The following is a 22,483-nucleotide window of genomic DNA, read 5'->3' on the forward strand; positions in this document are numbered from 1 at the left end:
AAACACACGCAGTCACGGGGAGAAATTGCAAACTCCACACTGACAGTGACCAAGGCAGGAAGTGAACCCAGGTCCCTGGCGCTGTGAGTCAGCAGTACTAACAACTGTGCTACCGTGCCACTCCATCTTGGTGCTCTCTAGTGTTGCCACTTGAGCCTCCCCTAAGTTAATTTCTTCAACATTGATGGCTATGTCTACAGTGCCTTGTGACCTGAAGTCTGGAGTTTGTTCTGCAAATCTCTTTACCGCTCTTCCTTACTTTCTTTCTTAAATATGGTCTTTCAAACCTACCTTCTTGACCAATCTTTTCATCACTTGCACTAATATTGCCAGACATATTTTAGTATGATATTTTGCTTTATAATGCTCCCATGAATTACTGGGTGTGATATAAACGGCACCATGTAAATGCAGGCCTTGAGGCGCATTGGGTAACTTCTGAGCCAGGGCTCAGGGTTCAAGTCCCGCTCTTGATTGCCAAGGAAAGTGCGCTCGTAATGAGGTCAAACCGGTTGACTATCAACTTGCAAAATCCTTTCAAACACGCCAAACTGGCAGACAGTAAGAGCGGGAGAGACTCCTGGTCAGCCATGCATGATGTGGAGAGGCACCTCTCAAACATAAGCCCCTGGCGACAGACTAGCAACTTATTCCGGGAATTACTAGCTATGGAAAGAGACAACAGTCCGCCTTATTACACCACTTGGTGCAGGAAGAGAACTGGAATATAAACACAAGTTGTAAATTTAGGGTCCAGGAATAGGACGGAAAAGAGTAATAAAACAGTTATAGTGGAGTTAGGTATAGAATTAACATCATTAAGTGGCCCTTGTTAAAGAACACTTACACTGGCACCATCCTTCACAGAAGATTTGAAGTGCACAGGCTTTGGTAAGGTTATTGTCCCTTTAAGATAAACAGTAACTTTCTCTGTAGGTTTGCAACGCAAATATAAGTCGGTAATCTGTTAAAGGGTAAGAATATAATTATTAGTGATTTGTTATTAACTTAAAGGCAATTTAATCATACAGACATGATACACTCATTTTAATTCAAATAATCTAATATTCTTTCATATGGTTGGGTATTGAACAACAACAGTAATTTTCCATCAAGGAAATGTAAAACATCAATAAAGATGTTTTTAGCAGTTTGCTGTTATAATCATTTTGCTTAATTCAAATGGTCACCAGATTTTTATTGTAAAATCAACTGAGTTATTAAGAAGGGACTTCGTTGCCTGTTGCACAGTTGATTTATTAGAAAATGGTGCAGCTTACACTGGAGATCAGCCATGATCTTACTGAATGGTACAGCAGACTCAAAGGGCTGAATGGCCTACACCTGCTCCTAATTCGTGAGCATGTTCACAAGTTTCTTCTAAGTACCAAGTTGAGAAGATCACACTGACGGGATCTTCTAGTCCCGCTGACAGCATATCCCTGCCCCACGCTTCCCGGTAGCCCGAAGATCCCACACCAGAAGATCCCACTGCATCAATGGTGCACCACCTCCCACCACAGAGAAAAAAGCCATGGGGAGGTCAGAGAATCCCAGTGATAGATTGGAGATACGGAAAAGAAAGGGCAAATACCAGAGGAGTGGATTGAAGGACCACATCAAGAGCTAGAAAAAGATAGAAGTTCTGTGGAAGTTTATGAGATATCGAGGTAATGGAACAAGAAATTGGTCTCTCTTTGCAACAACTTATTGAGGAACTCCACAAGAATAGAAACATCAGTTACCAACTACTGTCATTTAGAAGAAAGCAAAGGAAAAGTAAACCAACAGCAAAACTACAGAAGGCTTCCAGTTTTTCAGGCATATGGTTAGGCCTCACCTGTAACACTTTGATCCAGATTTGTTCCACATCTGGTCTATAACTCAGTTTCAGATTGAGTTTTCCAAAATCATCCACGATTGTATCTGGGGAAGACCACATACTTCAATAATGCTATCTGTAAATCAGTGTACATTGTAACCAAACTGTTTTCATCTCTGGGAAGCTGGAGCACTCGATTTTCTTTTTGCTCTATGTGGTTTGGCTTGCAATGAGCAATAAGAGCATCAATGGCAAAAGTAAACCACGGGCCCAGGTTCTGTCTGATTCATTATGGCAGGAGCTGAATACCATGCCATGGGAATGGAAAGAATAGACCATGAGAAGGTCCATTGGCCTTGGGCGGGATTTTCTGGTTTTGGGGCAATCGGGGTTGGAAAATCACACCCTATTCTTAAATTTGGGAATTGGATCGAGATGATTGGTCAATTCTCCAGCTTCGCTGGCCAAGCACTTGTACTGTTGAAATGATGAGGTAACAATATTTAACTTTTATTTATTCTTTGATAGGATGTGGACATTATTGACAAGGGCAGTGTTTGTTGCTCATCACTAATTGCCCACTCATTTCAGAGGGCAGTTGAGAGTCATTTCTATGGATCTGGAGTCACTTGTAGGCCAGACCAAATAATGATGGCAGATAATGATGGCAAATAATGATGGCAGATTTTCTTTCCAAAAGGACATTAAGTGAAGCAGATGGGTTTATATGGCAGTTGATGGTAGTTTTTCATGATTGAAAAACTATTCCCATCACTGAGACTTGCTTCTAATTCCAGATTTTTTAAAATTAATTGAATTTAAATTGAATTGAATTGGGCGGCATGGTGGCACAGTGGTTAGCACTGCTGCCTCATAATGTCAAGAACCTGGGTTCGATTCCTGGCTTGCGTCACTGTTTGTGTAAAGTCTGCACATTCTCTCCGTGTCTATGTGGGTTTCCTCCAAAGATATGCAGGTTAGGTTGTTTGGCTATGCTAAATTGCCTCTTAGTGTTGGCGGACTAGCTAGGGTAAATGCATGGGGTTATGGCCTGTGTGGGATTATGGTCAATGCAGACTCGATGGGCCAAATGGCCTCTTTCTGTACTGTAGGATTCTATGATTCTATAATCTATGAATTTAACTTCCACCATGCCATGCCATAGTGGGATTTGAACCCATGTCCCCAGGGCATTGGTCTTGGCTTCTGGATTACTAGTCCTATGCCAACACCACTATGACTCTCTCCCACCTCCCAATATTTGGTGACATTGCAGCTCCCACATCAAACCTCCGACTTGAAATAGTCACGATCATGTAAAAACTGTGCAATGATCATCATTCTAGATTGCTGAATCTCGGCCGTAATATACTTTTTACTGATTAGGACAGAACTGATGTCTGAATCATTTCCATTATAGGGGTCCAAGCTGAGAGATTTTCATTTGTAATAATGCTTTGAGTGCACTAACACAGTCACTATCACAAGAATGTTTGGCAACCCCCGTCATTTTGTACGCAAAAGCATTTTACTCAGTGAGGGTATTAAGGCAAGTGGAGACAAAGTGGATAAATGGAATTGATTACATGATTCAGTTAAATGGAGTTGGGGGGATGGGCTTGAAGAGCTAAATGGCTGTTTACTGTTCCTGTAAAAGTAATGAGTTAAAAATAATCTTTAAAAACCATAGCTCAGTGACATAAAGAGATTTTGTTAGAAAAAATATCCTTCACAGAAGGTGGGGCAAGTTTCATATCTTTCTTTATCTGGGTATGGGAATGGGGGCAGGGAGAAGAAGAGACTAACAATAGAACATAGAACAAAGAAAATTACAGCACAGGAACAGGCCCTTTGGCCCTCCAGGCCTGAACCGAACCTACTGCCCTACTGAACTAAAACCCCATACCCTTCCAGAGGACATTCCCATCCTATTCACGTATTTGTCAAAATGCCCCTTAAAAGAACTCGGCTAAAATAAATTATTAACCTCAGTAGGTGGAATTCTCCGGCCGTTCACACCCAACCGCAGCTGCCAGAGAGGACGGAGAACTTGGCGCTCAGGCAAATCTCCATTCACTGCAGCGGGATGGGAGAATCCCGCTGGTATGAACAGCCAGAGAATCCCAGTTCGTGGACAGGAGAAGGGAATCAGCTCTTCAATGGAATTTTATCACGGTTCACATCTCATTGTTTTAAAATCTCACAAGAGTAGCTTAACCTGCAAACCATTCTCTCCTGCTGAGTGCCCAGGTGAGAGTATAGGGCCTGTCAGTGGAAATTGCGAGAAGGTGGGAGCTGTGTATAATGCACTCCGCACCCCCCCCCCCAAACAAATCACAGCCGCTGGGCCCTACCCAATGGGTGGAATTTTCCCTGTAAGAAGTCTCACAACACCAGGTTAAAGTCCAACAGGTCTATTTGGTCGTAAACACCACGATCAGAACTCCCACTCACCTGACGAAGGGGCAAACCCCAAAAGCCAGTGGTGTTTACTACCAAATAAACATGTTGGACTTGAACCTGGTGTTGTGAGACTTCTTACTGTGTTTACCCCAGTCCAACGCCGGCATCTCCACATCATGGAATTTTCCCTTCCAGCCCACGGGAATCGTAGTGGGCAGGGACAGACCATGCAAGGGTCCCTTGACCTAGGGTGGGGGATTCCCAGCCTTGGGGTGAGCACGGTTGGAAAATCCCACCCAAAGACTGTGATCTTGTCACCTTAAATAGTAACTGGCATCTTGTTCGTCCTCAGGTTTTTGCTGCCCCTTTAAAATTGCAATAGGTATAGAAACGTGCTTTTTGATTCTATAATTCATTTGTCACATGCTCCAAGTATCCACACCGCATTTGGAAAATTAAGAACCTGTTAAGTAGACTGATGGACACAAGGGCACCAAGCACTTACCAGCAGAGTTCTAAGTGGAAAAATAAATGTGGTGGTTGGAGCTGTGTGCTTGTTATTTACAGATAAGGGGTGGTACGTGCGTATGTGTCTGTGTGCACACAGAACCACGAGGGAAGCAGGTGCTTGGAATACAATGAAAGATATTGGAGAGGGAGGGAGGGAGAGATAGTTATTAACTAATTCATTGAAAGTTCCTCTTGGCATCCCGGCAAACCTGGAAGCAGAAAGTGAAGGAGTGCATTCCTCAGAAGCCAGGCGTTAGGCTAGATAGTCACCGAGGTGTACTTAGAACATTCTCTGAAATAGAGGAAGGGTCATTTCTGAGGGGTGTACTCACCTAGATTGCGCGAGCTTCCCAGGGAATCCATCAAAGAGGACACTGTACTGTTTATGCTCGATGCTGAACTAAATCTCTGGGTGCAGGAACAGAAAAAAAACAGGCAGAGTTTTAGGTCGGGAACAGGGAAAGGTCATTCAGCTTCTCGTGACTGGAGTCCAGTAACACGCAATTTGCAGCCTCACCTTGCCTTCTTCAGTGTTGGAATAAAACTCCCCATGTTTGAATAAAACATGAGTCAATTCTTTTAAAGATTATTGCTGAATAAACCAGAGCTTCCAGTCCAAATATTGAACAGCGAGAGACACTTTAGGGAAAGAAAGCTAAGGAATAGTGACAAGAGGCATACAGTGCAGCAAGTCACCCAGGTAACGACCCAGAGAGTGGTGAATGTGTGGAATTCACTACCACAGAAAATATTGAGGCCAAAACGTTGTGTGATTTCAAGAAGAAATTAAATATATCTCTTGGGGTTAAAGAGATCAAGGGATATGGGGCGGGCAAGGTGGGGGGATCAGAATATTGAATTCGATCATTAGTCACGATCAAAATGAATAGCAGAGCAGGCTCAATGGGCTGAATGGCCTACTCCTGCTTCTAGCTTCTATGTTTCTATGTAAGGGCATTAAAACCTGGACTGCCTTCACCAGAATCTCTCGACTTATCCAACTGGATCTCTTTCTTGATGCAACTGATGTCCCCCAGTGATTTCCTCTCCTAGAGTTGTTCATAGCAGTGCCTGAGGGATTAATGTCTTATTTTCAAGCGACTTCAGGATAATTCAGGAGTGTTGGCATTTCTAAATCAGGGCGTATCTCACTGGTCATTAATCCGACTAAACAGTTCTTGGTTTCGAACTGAAAGCAGAAACCCTGACATTGTTATTCTGAACGGCTGTTGTTCTTTGCCTGGAGATGGAATTCCTGAAACAGATGTGACACGTGATGAATTATTGTACAGAACAAAGGAAAAGGACTCCTCCCTTTCCTTAGATCTTTCCCTAGCACATTGCTGTCTGTCTCTAGCCCTGGCTTGTAAAAACATGCTGGCAAACACTGGGAAGAAAAGTTAATGAGAGCTTTAGGAGAAGGAGCTGTGACATGGGGTCACCGTCTCCTGTGGAGGTGAGTGACCTTCCACTATGCCGAAAATTCTCCAGTCAATTTCAGAAAAGGTCACCAAGTATTGAAGGGACTGCAATCCCTGCCGCATGTTATGGATGCCGCGCTTTGACCAACAACCCAGGGGTCAATTCTTCACGGCAACTTGCAAAATTCTTCTTTGTAAAAAGAAATGTGGTTATTTTTCTGGCCTTCAATTACTATTGGGGTTTTCCAGTTTGTTCTGAAGCTGAGTGGAGGAACCTGCCAGCCTTCCCTATGTTGTATCACTTCAGTGTCACTACGTCTATCTGTGTTAAACTCTTAGATTCAGAAAGATTGTATCTCAATGGTGGGGGAGTCCAGAACTAGGAGCCATTGTTTGAGGGTAAGGGGTAAGGGGCATACACACGATGGGTCGTACTAGGGCTGCTCTTGGATGTTCGAGATTGGCCTAGTGCTTCATTAGTGTGTGCTTAACCTGGACCAGATGCTGGGCAACATGACAGCTCAGTGACTATCACTGTTTACTGTGCAGACACATGGATTTGGGCCAGTGTCTGTGGGAGTTTGCGCATTCTCCCCATGCTTGCGTGGGTTTTCTCCGGGTGCTCCGGTTTCCTCCCACACCCCAAAGATGTGCTATTAGGCTGATTGGAGGTAATAAGTTGTCCCTAAATTAGTTTCCCTCAATGTGGAATGCCGTAAGCAATAGATAAGGGTCATGGGTGGAGGGGGGGCTGGTAATGTTAAATTGGCGGCGCGGGCTCGTTGGGCCGAAGGGCCTGTTTCCCGGACTGTTTTTTGTTCTTTGTTCTTTGTAAACCTTTTAGGACTGAGGTGAGGAGAAATTTTGTCACCCAGGCAGTGGGGGACCTGTGGAATTCACTCCGACAGAAAGTAGTTGAGGCCAAAAAATTGTGTTTTTTCAGGAAGAAATTTGACACGGCTCCTGGGGCTAAAGGGATTATGAGAGGGAAGGTAGGATCAGGATATTGAATTTGATGATCAGCCATGACCAAAATGAATGGTGGAGCAGGCTCGAAGGGCTGGATGGCCTAAAACTACTTGTAGTTTCTATGTTTCTATGTTAGAACTCTAGCAAGCCACTATGCTGTTAGAGTGCTATCTACTCTACGTAACATCATCAACTCTCGAAAGAACACAAGTGGCAGACTTTGCAACATTCATTTATTGACTAAATCTGCTCATCAAAATCAAGCCACTATCAAACCATGGGGAGTGAAGGGCCAAATGGCCTACACCTGCTTCTATTTTCTACGTTTCTATGAAAGAGCAAACACCTCCTTACTGATCAATGGTGGAGATCGCTTTCTTTGACCCCCCATGAAGACAGTAGGCAAGACTCAACTGGATCAGCACAGCATATGAATGACGTGACCTCCTCCCCCACAAGCAGAAGGTGAAGGGACCACTCAAAAAGCGTTTGTAGCCATGAGTCTCAAACCACTGAAAATGTGGCATCAAAGCTGCCCACCGAGATCTGTGCGGAGAGCACCTCACTTCCTCACTCAGCAAGCCATCAAATGGGTTGCCACTGAAGGCATTCCGTTTTAAACTTCACCACCATCTAAAAAAATAGCAGTTTAACACAGAGTTGGATGTGGGAGTGCCAGGGGGCGGTGGAGAATACGATCAGAAATTGTGTCAAATTTAAAAAGATCCAGTGAACTGTTCAAAATTACAAAACGATTCGCCAATTGCCAGAAGCAAGAGTATCACGTAGCAAGAGGAGATAGATAAATGTTGTATGGTTACAAGGTACTTGTCTTCACACAGAATAAGCCTCTTATTATGAGGCTGAAACTTGAGAAGGTGCACACCTATTCCAACATTCTCAGCCTCACCACTAATGTTGTCTGGGCTAGTTACAGAACCTGAATTGGTTAGAGACTTACATGCATACTCAGTGGATTTGTAAGATCGACTGACGAACCACTTAGGCTTTGTGCAATACTCAGTCTTGGGCTCCTCAAATCCCACACTGAAACACAAAGAACACATGGGGTTTTGCAAGATAAAATAATCATTCCAGAACGATTTTAGACTTCAAAAACCATGACCCTCATCAGGGGGTTGAATTTCTCCTTGCGTGAACTGTCTGGATCGAAGTCAGAGGGAACCCAGAAGCCATCATTGCCCTGCATTGCTGCAGACATTTAACTCCACAATATATGCGTAGCCAGACCAATCGATTACCTGCCTATTGACAGCTTCCAAACAGATGGGGAAACAGGTCAATAAAATCCATCGAGTTAGCTAAGCCTGTGCCACAGGATGAGGGTGTCATCCTTGGGGTGGGGAAAGGGGATGCTACACCAGGTGGACTGCCAATTAGCAGTCACAGGTCAAGGAAAGAATCAGTGATTGGCAACGAGCTTGGGGGCTTGGAGTACCCGTTTGCAAGGTTTTGCAAGCAAGAGGTAGGTGTAAAGATATTAATTCCTGGATCTACCAAACGCTCACTTAGCTGTCACTGCCAGGAAATCCAGCCAACAATATCTAAATGGTAAATCACAATGATATTTGAAACCTTATTATAATAATTCAACATACAACCTGCTTCTCACAAGCAGTTTGGTTATCATTCTGTTTCTATTAGGACTAGGGGGCACAGCCTCAAGATAAAGGGGGGGCAGTTTAGAACGGAGTTGAGGAGGAACTTCTTCACTCAAAGGGTGGTGAATCTCTGGAATTCTCTGCCCGTTGAAGTGGTGGAGGCTGCCTCGCTAAATATTTTTAAGACGCGGGTTGATAGGTTTTTGATAGGCGAGGGGATTAAGGGTTATGGGGAGAGGGCGGGAATGTGGAACTGAGCCACAACAGATCAGCCATGATCTTATTGAATGGCGGGGCAGGCTCGAAGGGCTAGATGGCCTACTCCTGTTCCTATTTCTTATGTTCTTATGTTCTTATTAAAAGCGGAAATAGGCAGGTTCAAGGCGGGCTAAGTTTCAGTTTCAGGTTTCTTGCATTTTAAGTCCTGATCCACCCTACTTGGGAGTTTAAACTCAACCTGTTTGGTTTCCCGAAGCAAAGTGCTACACAATTTATTTCCTAATGATTAAAACAAGGTGAAACTTTGCAGTGCCTAATCACCAGGTCATTCAACTGTTAACTATTAATTTGCATATAATGACATGTTTATGGTCCAGTAACATTGGATGATGAAGTTGTTGGATTATTATATGAGTAGATTTAGGCACCATCTTTGGTGGGATTTGCTCAAAGGTAGTATTGGCCCTATAGACATCATTTGATTGGTAATCTTTTTGTATTGATTTCTGGGACATGGACGTCGCTGGCTGTCCAGCATTCATTGCCTATCTCTGGTTGCTCGAGGGGAGTTGAGAATCAATCATATTGCTGTGGCTCTGAAGTCACATGTAGGCCAGATCAGATAAGGACAGCAAATTCCTTTCCATAAAGGATATTAATGAACCAGATAGGTTTTTCCAACAATCGGCAATGATTTCACAGTCATCAGTAGATTCTTAATGCCAGATATTTTTTATAGAATTCAAATTCCACCATCTGCTGTGGATGGATTCGAGCCTAGGTTCCCAGAACATTAATTAAGTTTCTGGACTCTTTCCCTCTTTCTCACTCTCTCTCTTAATCACACTGTCTTTCTCTCTCTCTCACTCTCTCTCTCTCTCGCTGTCTCTCACCCGCTCGCTCTCTCTCGCATGTTCCCCTTCTCTCGCTCGCTCTCTTTCTCTCGCTCACTCTCTCTCGCTCTCTCTCAACTATCTAAAATAGATAATTACCCTTGGCAATCAGTATGTGGAAGTTGATGTGCTGCTGGCAGCCAGCAAATTTAATGACAATTACTGGCAAAATTAGTCACCCGAATGAATGTAATGAAATGAACAGATTGAAAATGAAACTATTGATGGAGAAATTGGTTCTTCTCCCAAATGTTGGAAAAATTCTGGGCGGAGTTTGCCACAGGAATCGTAACGGGCAAGTCACGGAGATCCGTGGACCTCGGGCAGAGTTTCCTGGTTTTGGAGCGAGTGCAGTCGGAAAATCCCACCCTCTGTGTTTCAATCCATTCTCCAACCTGCTGTACTCAAGGTTGTGCTGCGGGGTGGACCCTCATGCAGCACAGAATGATTTTTAAGAACACATTTAAGAATAATGACTTGCATTTGGAGATAATTTTCACAACCGCAGGGTGTCCTAAAGTGTTTGACGGTCAAGAGGACTTTTGAAATGTAATCACCACTGTAGTGTAGGCAAATGTAGCAGACAGTTCACGTACAGCAAGTTCCCACAAAGACAGCATGATAAACGATGAGTTAATTTGTTTTAGTCACGCTAGTTGAGGGATGAAGATTGGTCAGGAGATTAGGGAATACTCCCCTGCTCTCCTTCAACATGTGCCATGGGCTTTTACACCCACTTCAGGGGACAAGTGTTGGCCTACCACCTCCTCTGAAAGAAAGCAAAGCAAATAATCAACAAATCTGGAAGGATATGTTGGAGAATGATGGGTTTAGGGTTGTGGCGTTGCTCAATAGAATCAGCAGTCTAAGAGCCGGAGGCACTCGTTCGATTGGAAGGAGAGATATGATCTTTTCGCCTTGATTGAAAGACACAATTTGCTTGTGACTTTGAAATTAAATATCCCTGAGTATAATATTTTTAAAAAAGATACAGAAAGAAACATAGCCTGAAACAGCACTGAAGAAGATCACTCACCCATTATGGTTTTCCCAGAGGAGGGGGTCTTGTAGATTAAAGGTTCATTACAACCATTGAAAGGAAAGTTTGTCTCAAAACCAACAACAAATAATTGACAGTGTAACACTCCCTCAGTGTTACAGTGGAATATCAGCTTAGATTGTCTGCTCGAGTCTCATGAACCCATAGCTTTCTACTCAGATGAGAGTGCCATGAGGTAACGATAACTTACAAATCATGCTGTGCAGATTATTTGAAAATATGATTTGGCCATCATATCTAAAATCTGTTTGTGTTCAAAGTGATTACTGGTTTCAGTCAATGGAATGTTGCCTGCAGCAAATGAGTCCCATCACCTAACCAGTAACGCAATGAGTAATAAGCCTGGTATTCAACAATAGGCCCAATTGTAGAATCATAAAATCCCTACAGCACAGAGGAAGCCATTTGGCCAATCGAGTCAGCACTGACTCCCTGAAAGGGCATCTATCCCAGGCCCGGTTCACGTCTAACCTGTGATCCCCCTAACCTACACATGTTGAGACACTAAGAGACAATTAACATGGCTAATCTGCCCAACCAGCGCATCTTTGGACTGTGGGAGGAAATCAGAGCACTCGGAGGAAACCCACGCAGACACGGGGAGAATGTGCAAACTCCATACAGTCACCCAGGCCTGGAATTGAATCCTGGTCCCTGGCACTGTGAGGCAGCAGTTCTAACCACTGTGCCACCACATCGCCCCAATTATCTACAAAACAAACATTATTTTATTACATGTACTGTGCTTAGCTCCTTCATGGTCAGTTGGCTTATTTAAAACTTTCACTTCACATGGGTTTGCTGATGGAGGCAGGATCTGGTCTTGGGTGTATGTCTGTGTATGGTGTGCATGTTCTCCTTGTGTTTGTGTGGGTTTCCTCTGAATGCTCCAGTTTCCTCCCACAGTCCAAAAATGTGCAGGTTAGACTCCAACTACGTCTCACCCTGTCTACTAATTTCAAGGACTAGGCATTCATTAATAAATGGTATATCAATGACCTTTCCATTTCTGCAGTTTTGTATATTCTTGCCTTTGCCATCTGTCTCTGCTATCTGCCATCATGGTCTATCTTTCCACGCCCTGTGTTTGTAATCTGATTCTTCCACCCACCCCCCTCCCCCATTCTCTGCCTTTATTCCAAAGTCATTCCTTACCTGACTCAGATGGACTGCCTGGATTTCCCTGAGGTGTCACATGTCTACCTGGTCCTGGGGCGATGTGCTGCAACACATAATTAGGATTGTAGACCTCATCGATGTCTTGCAGCTGTTGACGTGCATTGGATAGCTCCAACTTTCTCTCACTATAATGGGCTCTTGAGTAACCTGCCATTGAAAGTCAAATTATTAAGAAAAGTTAACTGAGTCATTATTTAAAGTATCCATTTGCTTGTGAAAGGTTCCTATCCACATCAAACCCTACTGAAACATGGAGGAACTTCTTCACCTAAAGGGTGGAATTCCCTGCCCAGTGAAGCACTCGAGGCTACCCCACTGAATGTTTTTAGGGCAGGGATAGATAAATCTTTGAACAGTAAAGGAATTAAGGGTTATGGTGAGCAGGCGGGTAAGTGGAGCTGAGTCCAAGAAAAGATCAGCCATGATCTTATTGAATGGCGGAGCAGGCTCGAGGGGCCTATTTCTGCTCTTAGTTCTTATGTTCTTATGTACTTGATCATTACTCTCTCCTCACTGACTTACATAGACTCATAATTCTCCAGGGCATCGAGTTAAAAATGCTTGATTCCCATATTTAAATGCCTTCCCGGTCTTATATTGATATTGGTGCACCTTCCTCCCAACCCAATCCAAATCTCTCTTTGCACCCTCCCCCCCTCCACCCCCTCGCCCACCCCCCCACCAACCCTGTTCCTTGCCCGATCATTGATGGCCTTGCCTTCAGGTGCCCAGATCTCGTACCCGGAAACTCCCCCCTATAAACCTCTCCCTTCCCTTTGACCAGTCTTCTAAATGTCTGAGCTGTGAAGAAAAGCCATGCGGATGTGAATCATAAACTCTTGTTTCTCGTTCCACAAATGCTGCCAGGCCTGCTAAATTTCAAGCATGTTCTGTTTTTACTCTAAGTATCTCATTTTGGCTTGGATATTCTCCTTTCCCTCCTCGCACAGAGTGAAGTGCCTTGGCTCATTCTTCCATGTTACTCTATATGAATGCAAATTTCTGCTCTTGTCGTCATACTTATTTGCGGTACACGGGTTACAGTCAGAAAGTTAAAATGCAATGCACTCAACCATTCCGCAAACGCCACCAATAACCAGAGCAAAGCTGAGGGCACTGACATACCTGGCACGGTGTCTTCGTAGTACCAGTTAAAGCTGGGTTGCACGTAGGTTGGCTTTAAGTTTGGCACCACAAAGGGCACCTCCCTGCCATCAGGAGGCAGTTTGGACAGTAAAATATCCTCAGTAAACCTGATCATCTTCCGGCCAGAACTGGACTCTGGTTTGGAATCTTGACTTGCAGGTTCGCTATGGACTGAGAAGATTTTAAGATATGTTTTTTTAAAAAAATATTTATCCATTTTCATTATCAACCTACTGAACATCAAGTCATTTGTTTAGCCACGACTACCAAAACCGGGAAAAGGCTAGATCAACAATGCTGTAACTGGCACTCCAATTTTTGACTAAATGGACTGGTGATTTTAAAGAAAGCAGTTTGGCAATCCACAATGGGAGGCCTAGGACACTTCAACCCCGAGGTCTTGTTTCCTGATCCCTATCAGCCTCTGGGTGGCACAATGGTTAGCACTGCTGATGGGTGTTGGCTGATAGTGAAATGTTAGTTGGGTTGGCAGGAACAAGATAGTGGGTGACAGGAGGCCACTATGTGGGAGTTACAATGGAGTGGCCTACCAGCAGTCTTACAACTACTTCGGCGGAAGTCAGAAGTGCACAGGGATGGAGGAGGGTGATTCAGGGAAGCTGAAGTTCAAACATTCCTGGAGGAGCAACTCTGTTTCTCTCAGCTCACATGTATTTTTTTAAAGAAATGCTCAACTCTCCTGGACCCTGCTCCCATTTGTTGCCAGATGGGCCTAAAAGTGAGGCCTCAGTTTAAATTGGAGCCTGGTGCCAGTGACAGGAATTTGGCCAGAAAGCAGGATCCTACACTCTTCCACTCATCTGCTCAAAGGAGCAAGATAAATGACATCCCAATGGAAAGCACTGAGGCCATTTCAACTCTCCACGTGCCTGGATTCAGTTGGCTGGGCAGGGTCAAAATTGAATGCTTAACTCCATAACTTTTTGTCATTTTGTACATCAAGAGTGCATTTTTCACAAGCTGACGGGTTTCTGCACAGGAATCCTAAACGAGAATCCTAGAGGCCATGGCTAAGACAAGCCAAAAGCCAATTTTCCACATGTCAAATAATAGATTCATTATGACCATACATGGTCACACTGACCATCAAATGTTTTGGGGTAGCGCCCATTGTTTTAAAACACACTAATGGTTGTATTTCTCGAATATTTAATAGGAAGAAATGTTTTGATTCTCAAAGCACCAGGATATTATCCATTAAGCAATGCTATAAAATTCACTCCACTGTGATTAAGTGTCACAATTTTACAATCTTCTCGAGGGAATGATGGTGTGGGATTCATGTACAGTCTTCCACAGTTGAGTTTTCAGCAGAAGACTGTAATATGGGGACAAATTAGAACTCTATCACCTGGTGAATAAAACCCTTGCCTCTTAATACTCGCTGGAAGTAATAGGATAAATTTTCAGCCTGAAATTGGATCTATTTAATGAATGGTGGTCGGTCGACAACATGTGGTGGCATGGTGGCACAGTGGTTCGCACTGCTGCCTCGCAGCCCCAGGGACCTGGGTTCAATCCCAGCTCGGGTTACTGTCTTTGTGGAGTCTGCACATTCTCCCCGTGTCTGCATGGATTTCCTTTGGATGCTCCTGTTTCCTCCCATACTCCAAAGATGTGCATCAGCCATGGTAAATTGTCCCTTAGTGTCCTGGGATGCCTAGGTTAGAGGGATTAGTGGGATAAATATGTGGGGTTATGGGGATAGGGCTTAGGTGGGATTATTGGCGATGCAGATTCGATGGGCCGAATGGCTTCCTTCTGCATTGTAACGATTCTATGATTCTAAGTGGCAAATTGCAAATCAGCCCAATTTCACCATATTGTTAGCACAAGATGAAACTCAACAAGAATAGAATAAGAAACCTACTTTTACTTTCGCTATCATCTTTCTCCTTCCTGCTTGAAAATGTTTTCTTGCAGCAATCCTTCAGAAACTCTGTGGTGAGGCCCAGTACAACGCTGAGCAATAATCCAATGCAAACTGGGATAAGCAACCAAAGTGATGCTGAAAGAGATGGGAACGATGATGCTTAACAGGAATATCCAATAACTTTCAAAAGAGCAATAGCTCAATGCAGGCTTCCAAACCTTGAGACTGAAAGAAAGATTTGTGCGGCTATGGGGAAAGAAAAACGCAAAGAGAGCATGTGGAGGGGGGAGGGCAATTGAATTGCTCTTTCAAAGAGCTAAAACAGGCAGGAAGGGTCAAATTTCCTTCTTCTGTGCTTTGATCATTCTACATTTGAGAGCAAATTCTACAGCTTTGCCATCTTTTTAAGCTTCATTACATGCCCGCCTCACTCAGGAGTGCAGTTTCATGGTGGCCGTCAGCCCATTAGAAGCATCCAAGATTAGCCGGTATTGCACAGTAGTGAGCGCTTCCTTGTACTTAATTTAGCAACTGTCATTAATGTTTCATTTATTACTTTTTTTAGTTTGGACTAACCATCTGTTCTCAGTCTAGCGTTCTCTTCCTTGTTGTTGGGGGGGGTGTTTGGCAGAAGCAAACATGAGTAGGCTTAACATCTGTACTGGGAGAAAGAATATTTGATGACACTCTGGAGCATGTTATCAACTGGAGTGTGGAAATATTAAATGCATAACATGGATTTTGAAATGACGTGGCAACGCTCCACAAATCGGCTGGAGTTTTTTGAGGGTGCATCCTTGCATGGGTTTTCAAAATGCATGTTCGAACACTCAATTTTCCTGGAATTAATGGCAAATTGGCTTACTGGGCTGTAATTTGGGTCAACATGAGAGAAAGTGCATCACCAATGGAGCACTTCTGAAGTGTAATCGCTATAGTAAAGCATGGCAATATGGCAGCCAATTGATGTCCAGCCAATGCATTAAACAAAAAGGTCGATAGAAACATCACTACAGGACAGGAGTGGTGGTATGGAGTGTAAGATAATAAAGGGGATGGATAGGGAGATTCTTCCCACTCAGAAATGACAGCAGGACTAGAGGGCACAGCCTCAAGATAAGGGGGGGGCAGTTTAGAACGGAGTTGAGGAGGAACTTCTTCACTCAAAGGGTGGTGAATCTCTGGAATTCTCTGCCCGTTGAAGTGGTGGAGGCTACCTCGCTAAATATATTTAAGATGCGGGTAGATAGGTTTTTGGTAGGCAAGGGGATTAAGGGTTATGGGGAGAAAGCGGGAAAGTGGAACTGAGCCAGTTCAGATCAGCCATGATCTTATTGAATGGCGGGGCAGGCTCGAAGGGCTAGATGGCCTACTCCTGCTCCTATTTCTTATGTTCTTATGTTCACATGACCTGTTCTTCGTAAACAATGTAACGGGGAGGGAGCGGAGGGGGCGGAGGGGGAGGGGTTGGTGGATGGGGGGTGGGGGTGATACCCATACATAATTTCCTGAAAACACAAAGTCTTTTGTTAAGGTGATAAGTTGTAAGAACACTATCCATGTTCAAATACAACTTTCACCTTCAGTGTGAGTGGAAAGTAATTACAGTAACGCGGTGAAGCAGATAACATGGGAAAATGCGCCGAGAAAAGAAATGATACTCTGGAATATTGCCAAAGGAATCAGGAATCCAAAGATTTTGTTCTAATGAGTGAATTGTTCGCTGAAACCTTTAGCCAATGTGAGGTGGTCACCAGTAAGGCAAATCAAATCCTGAGACATCAGAAGGGTGTTTAATTGGAAAGCAATACAAACACTATTGATCTCAGTTTGATTATTCACACTTGCAATATAGTGGAACAATTTTGGCATGTAGTTCTGAGTGTTAGGAATGAGCTAGAATTTAATTTGTGGGGGATGGGTAGATGAGAGATAGGGAGAATCTTTCTCCCAGGGATTACATTTATACAGTTAAGGTTAGGGTGATGATCTTGAGGAAGAACAGGGTTGGTGAGGTGATAACAATTTTCATCATTCACTTCATTACATTTGAAATAAAGGACATTTTATATGTAAACCTCTCTCTTATTCAAAATAATTTTTTTTTGGGTCCAACAAAATACCAGATGACCAGAGTTCTCATATCAACTCTCCTATAATTAGCCTAATAGAAAGGGTCACTGAACCAGGCAAGGGTTGGAGATAGTGATCACCAGTTTCCTAAAATGCAAAAGCTCACAAGAACAACAAATGCTAGGTTCTATTTTTGAATTCACTACAAAATGTCTGACATTCAATCTTTTCTATTCTATAGAATCTGTATTGGTAATTACCCTGAATTTTCAGCATGGCAAGCAGTCAGAGCCCACCATCCTGACAGTCAGTGGGGAACACATCCCCCTGAGAGTCAGAGGGGAACACATCCCCCTGAGTCAGTGGGGAACACATCCCCCTGAGAGTCAGTGGGGAACACATCCCCCTGAGAGTGAGTGGGGAACACATCCCCCTGAGTCAGTGGGGAACACATCCCCCTGAGAGTCAGTGGGGAACACATCCCCCTGAGAGTCAGTGGGGAACACATCCCCCTGAGAGTGAGTGGGGAACACATCCCCCTGAGTCAGTGGGGAACACATCCCCCTGAGAGTCAGTGAGGAACACATCCCCCTGAGAGTCAGTGAGGAACACATCCCCCTGAGAGTCAGTGGGGAACACATCCCCCTGAGAGTCAGTGAGGAACACATCCCCCTGAGAGTCAGTGGGGAACACATCCCCCTGAGAGTCAGTGGGGAACACATCCCCCTGAGAGTCAGTGAGGAACACATCCCCCTGAGAGTCAGTGAGGAACACATCCCCCTGAGAGTCAGTGAGGAACACATCCCCCTGAGAGTCAGTGAGGAACACATCCCCCTGAGAGTCAGTGAGGAACACATCCCCCTGAGAGTCAGTAAGGAACACATCGTCCTGAGAGTCAGTGGGGAACACATCGTCCTGAGAGTCAGTGGGGAACACATCCCCCTGAGAGTCAGTGAGGAACACATCCCCCTGAGAGTCAGTGGGGAACACATCCCCCTGAGAGTCAGTGGGGAACACATCCCCCTGAGAGTCAGTGGAGAACACATCCCCCTGAGAGTCAGTGAGGAACACATCCCCCTGAGAGTCAGTGAGGAACACATCCCCCTGAGAGTCAGTGGAGAACACATCGTCCTGAGAGTCAGTGGGGAACACATCCCCCTGAGAGTCAGTGAGGAACACATCCCCCTGAGAGTCAGTGGAGAACACATCCCCCTGAGAGTCAGTGGAGAACACATCCCCCTGAGAGTCAGTGGGGAACACATCCCCCTGAGAGTCAGTGAGGAACACATCCCCCTGAGAGTCAGTGGAGAACACATCCCCCTGAGAGTCAGTGGGGAACACATCCCCCTGAGAGTCAGTGAGGAACACATCCCCCTGAGAGTCAGTGGGGAACACATCCCCCTGAGAGTCAGTGGGGAACACATCCCCCTGAGAGTCAGTGGGGAACACATCCCCCTGAGAGTCAGTGGGGAACACATCCCCCTGAGAGTCAGTGGGGAACACACCCCCACTGACTCTGACAGCCCCAGTGCATTTAATGCTCAATTGAGTGCTGACCACTAGCAGTTGGGACATCAATCTGCCCTCGGACAAAATGTACGATTAGTCATAAAGTGCTTTATCACCAGATAAATGGGATGGCTTCTAGCCTGCCTTAACCTTTCAGCTGATTCTACAGCAGTGTAGCGAGCCAGAAATTGAGCAAAGAACAAAGGATGCCTCTCACTAAAACTGGATTCCTGACTCCAGCTATGATATCAGAGACATACCTGGGGTGGGTGTAACTAACTGAAGGCCTGCCATTAGTTCGGTCGCTCAGGCTCCAAGATTTTTAGGATTTTTTTTGTAAGATCTCCACATATCACAGGACACCTGCAGAAATAAAAGGAACACTGGGTCAAACATGCTGAAAAGTGGTTTTCAGAAGGATTGCGTTAGAAAAACCAGAAAATAATACAATCCAATTGTTAATGACTGTTGCAAAACAACAAAATGCATATTGGTTTGACCTTGGACAGACACTATAAGGGCCACCAGCAAAGGTTATTGTCCTCTTTTCTCAAAGTGTGTTCTTTTGTGCTGTAGACAATTCATTTCAAGTCAAATTCAGTGGAAGTCAGTGATACTTGTCTTTTAATTTAAAAATCACAAGGCAAGGGGAAGTATCCTTTCGAAAAACATGGCTGGAATTCTCCGGCTGTTCATGCCAATGGGATCCTCCAATCCCACTGGCAGTGCACCCCCGCCCATGAGTTTCCCGCCAGCATGGGGTGATGTAAATGGTAATTCCCATTGACAGCAATGGGACCAGAGAATCCCGCAACTAGCAAACAGCCCGCCACCCCCCTCTAGTTGGGAGGCCGGTTTATCTCACCCATCAAGGTTGGTGGAACGGCAAATTGCGCGGAGGGTGTGGAGAGTCTGCAGAAGGATCTAGATAGGCTGGGCGAATGGGCCAGGAAATGGCAAATGGAATTTAATGTTGGCAAGTGCGAGGTGGTCCACTTTGGTAGGAATAATGGTAGGAAGGACTATTACTTACTTGGTGAAAAACTGCAGCAGGCGACGGTGCAGAGGGACCTCGGGGTCCTTGTGCATGAGTCGCAAAAACCCAGCTTGCAGGTGCAGCAGGAGGTCAGGAAGGTGAATGGGATGCTGGCCTTCATAGCGAGGGGGATTGAATATAAAAGTAGGGAGGTCTTGCTGCAGCCGTATAGGGCACTGGTGAGGCCGCAGCTGGAGTACTGTGTGCAGTTTTGGTCGCTGTACTTATGCAAGGATATTTTGGCCTTGGAGAGAGTGCAGAGGAGGTTTACTAGGCTGATACCGGAGTTGAGGGGGTTGAGCTATGAGGAGAGGCTGAATAAACTAGGCTTGTACTCAGAGTTTAGAAGAATGAGGGGAGATCTCATTGAGACATATAAGATGATGAATGGGATGGATAGGATAGAGGTGGACAGTAGGACTAGGGGGCACAGCCTCAAGATAAAGGGGGTGCGGTTTAGAACGGAGTTGAGGAGGAACTTCTTCACTCAAAGGGTGGTGAATCTCTGGAATTCTCTGCCCGTTGAAGTGGTGGAGGCTGCCTCGCTAAATATTTTTAAGACGCTGGTTGATGGGTTTTTGATAAGCGAGGGGATTAAGGGTTATGGGGAGAGGGCGGGAATGTGGAACTGAGCCACGACAGATCAGCCATGATCTTATTGAATGGCGGGGCAGGCTCGAAGGGCTAGATGGCCTACTCCTGCTCCTATTTCTTACGTTCTTATGTTCTTATGTCCAGTCTAACAGTGTCAGTTTGACTCAATCAGCAGCTATCTTTCTCATGTAACAGGATTTGAATTCCTTGCCATGGGCTGGAGTCATAATCCAGGTACATACTGCAATGTAAATCGTGGTCAGAAGTGTTGTCCACTTTTGAACTGGTGAGATAGTGCCCCAGTTTAAGTAGCTGTCAAGGCCCCCAAGCCACCATTCAAACAGAAAGCAGTTCTCCCTAAACCAACACCACCAAAATAAAAGCAAAATTAACTAATGACTCATCCAATCTTTCTGTCTGTCACTAAGTAACCGCTATAGTTGGCTAACCAAACATTTATATTTCAGATCATAGCTGAGATGGCAGGGGGAGAAGAGGAGTAAGACATTGCTTTACATTTTCACTGCCTGGGTGATGGTCCTGTTATAAATTCCTGATGGGACAGATGTCAATGCAATGAAATTGGCAGCTCCCACAAAAGGCAACCAATTTGCTCTGTCCATTACCACTAACTCTACCCCTAATCTGTTTCTGTTAATTGGAGGGGAAGAGGCAATGATCACTGAAGGGAAGGCACGGTGGCACAGTGCTGCCTCACAGTACCATGGACTCAGGTTTGACTCCCGGCTTGGGTCACTATGATGTGTGGAATTTGCACATTCTCTGTGTGGGTTTCTTCCGGGTGCTCCGGTTTCCTCCCATAGTCCAAAGATGTGTAGGTTAGGTGGATTGTCCCGCTACATTGCTTCTTAGTGTCAGGGGGACTAGCTAGGGTAAATGCTTGAGGTTATGGGGATAGGGATGTGGTCAGTGCAGACACAATGGGCCGAATGGCCTCCTTCTACACTGTAGGGATTCTATGATTCCATGACATGGGTGCAACCCCTGTCTTAGTTTTGCCACAGGTTAAGGTTCCCTTTTCACAGATTTCTTTCTTTTTATGGTCCCTTCAAGCCACTACATACAACTGCAGCTCTGCAAGAACAGGAGAATTTATATTTATATCGCGCCTTCAACACAGCAAACATCCAGGAGCACAATCAAAACAATGGGCCAACTTGGAGGTAACCAGATAAGTACTTAACAAAACGCTGTGATGTCTCAGAGGCAAGAATATAAGAACATAAGAAATAGGAGCAGGAGTAGGCCATCTAGCCCTTCGAGCCTGCCCCGCCATTCAATAAGATCATGGCTGATCTGTCGTGGATCAGTTCCACTTTCCCACCTGCTCCCCATAACCCTTAATTCCCCTGTCTATCAGAAACCTATCTACCCGTGACTTAAACATATTCAACGAGGTAGCCTCCACCATTTCAACGGGCAGAGAATTCCAGAGATTCACCACCCTTTGAGAGAAGGAGTTCCTCCTCAGCTCTGTTCTAAACTGCCCCCCCCCCCCCGCTTATTTTGAGGCTGTGCCCTCTAGTTCTGGTTTCGTTTCTAAGTGGAAAGAATCTCTCTACCTCTACCCTATCTAGCCCCTTCATTATTTTGTAAGTCTCTATAAGATCCCCCCTCAGCCTTCTAAACTCTGACGAGTACAGACCCAATCTATTCAATCTCTCCTTATAAGCAAACCCCCTCATCTCCGGTATCAGCCTGGTGAACCTTCTCTGTACTCCCTCCAAGGCCAATATATCCTTATGTAAATAAGGGGACAAAAACTGCACACAGTACTCCAGCTGCGGCCTCACCAGTGCCCTGTACAGTTGCAGCAAGACCTCCCCGCTTTTATATTCTAGCCCCCTCGCTATAAAGGCCAACATTCCATTCGCCTTCTTGATCACCTGCTGCACTGGGTTTTTGCGATTCGTGCACAAGGACCCCCAGGTCCCTCTGAACCGTCGCACGCTGCAACTTTTCACCATTTAAATAATATTCCATCCGACTATTATTTCTTCCAAAGTGGATAACCTCACATTTGTATCTTACTTTAAATTAGATAATCAGTGCTGGTGGATAAAGAAACTCTTCACAGGGAGACCAGTATCCTTATTGCAGTGTTAATATAAG

The 22,483-nt window shown here is 44.8% G+C and overlaps 1 protein-coding gene across 5 annotated transcripts in view; it reads right to left on the reverse strand.

Annotated features, from left to right (window-relative positions):
- The window catches only part of tc2n (tandem C2 domains, nuclear), a 55,646-nt gene that overhangs the window by 18,705 nt on the left and 14,458 nt on the right, over window positions 1-22,483 (reverse strand). For all 5 annotated transcript variants that reach the window (XM_080202317.1, XM_080202315.1, XM_080202313.1 and 2 more), the window contains 8 exons: window positions 18,981-19,083; window positions 15,136-15,273; window positions 13,224-13,415; window positions 12,075-12,245; window positions 8,087-8,172; window positions 5,068-5,143; window positions 1,841-1,926; window positions 848-964 (listed from right to left, as the gene is read on the reverse strand). In XM_080202317.1, the coding sequence (XP_080058443.1) occupies window positions 848-964; window positions 1,841-1,926; window positions 5,068-5,143; window positions 8,087-8,172; window positions 12,075-12,245; window positions 13,224-13,415; window positions 15,136-15,273; window positions 18,981-19,014 (900 nt within the window). In that variant the 5' untranslated portion in view covers window positions 19,015-19,083. The remainder of the gene's footprint in view (window positions 1-847; window positions 965-1,840; window positions 1,927-5,067; window positions 5,144-8,086; window positions 8,173-12,074; window positions 12,246-13,223; window positions 13,416-15,135; window positions 15,274-18,980; window positions 19,084-22,483) is intronic.

Source organism: Carcharhinus amblyrhynchos, chromosome 14 (genome assembly GCF_965287045.1).
Source record: "Carcharhinus amblyrhynchos chromosome 14, sCarAmb.v2.hapA, whole genome shotgun sequence".
NCBI lineage: Eukaryota > Metazoa > Chordata > Chondrichthyes > Carcharhiniformes > Carcharhinidae > Carcharhinus > Carcharhinus amblyrhynchos.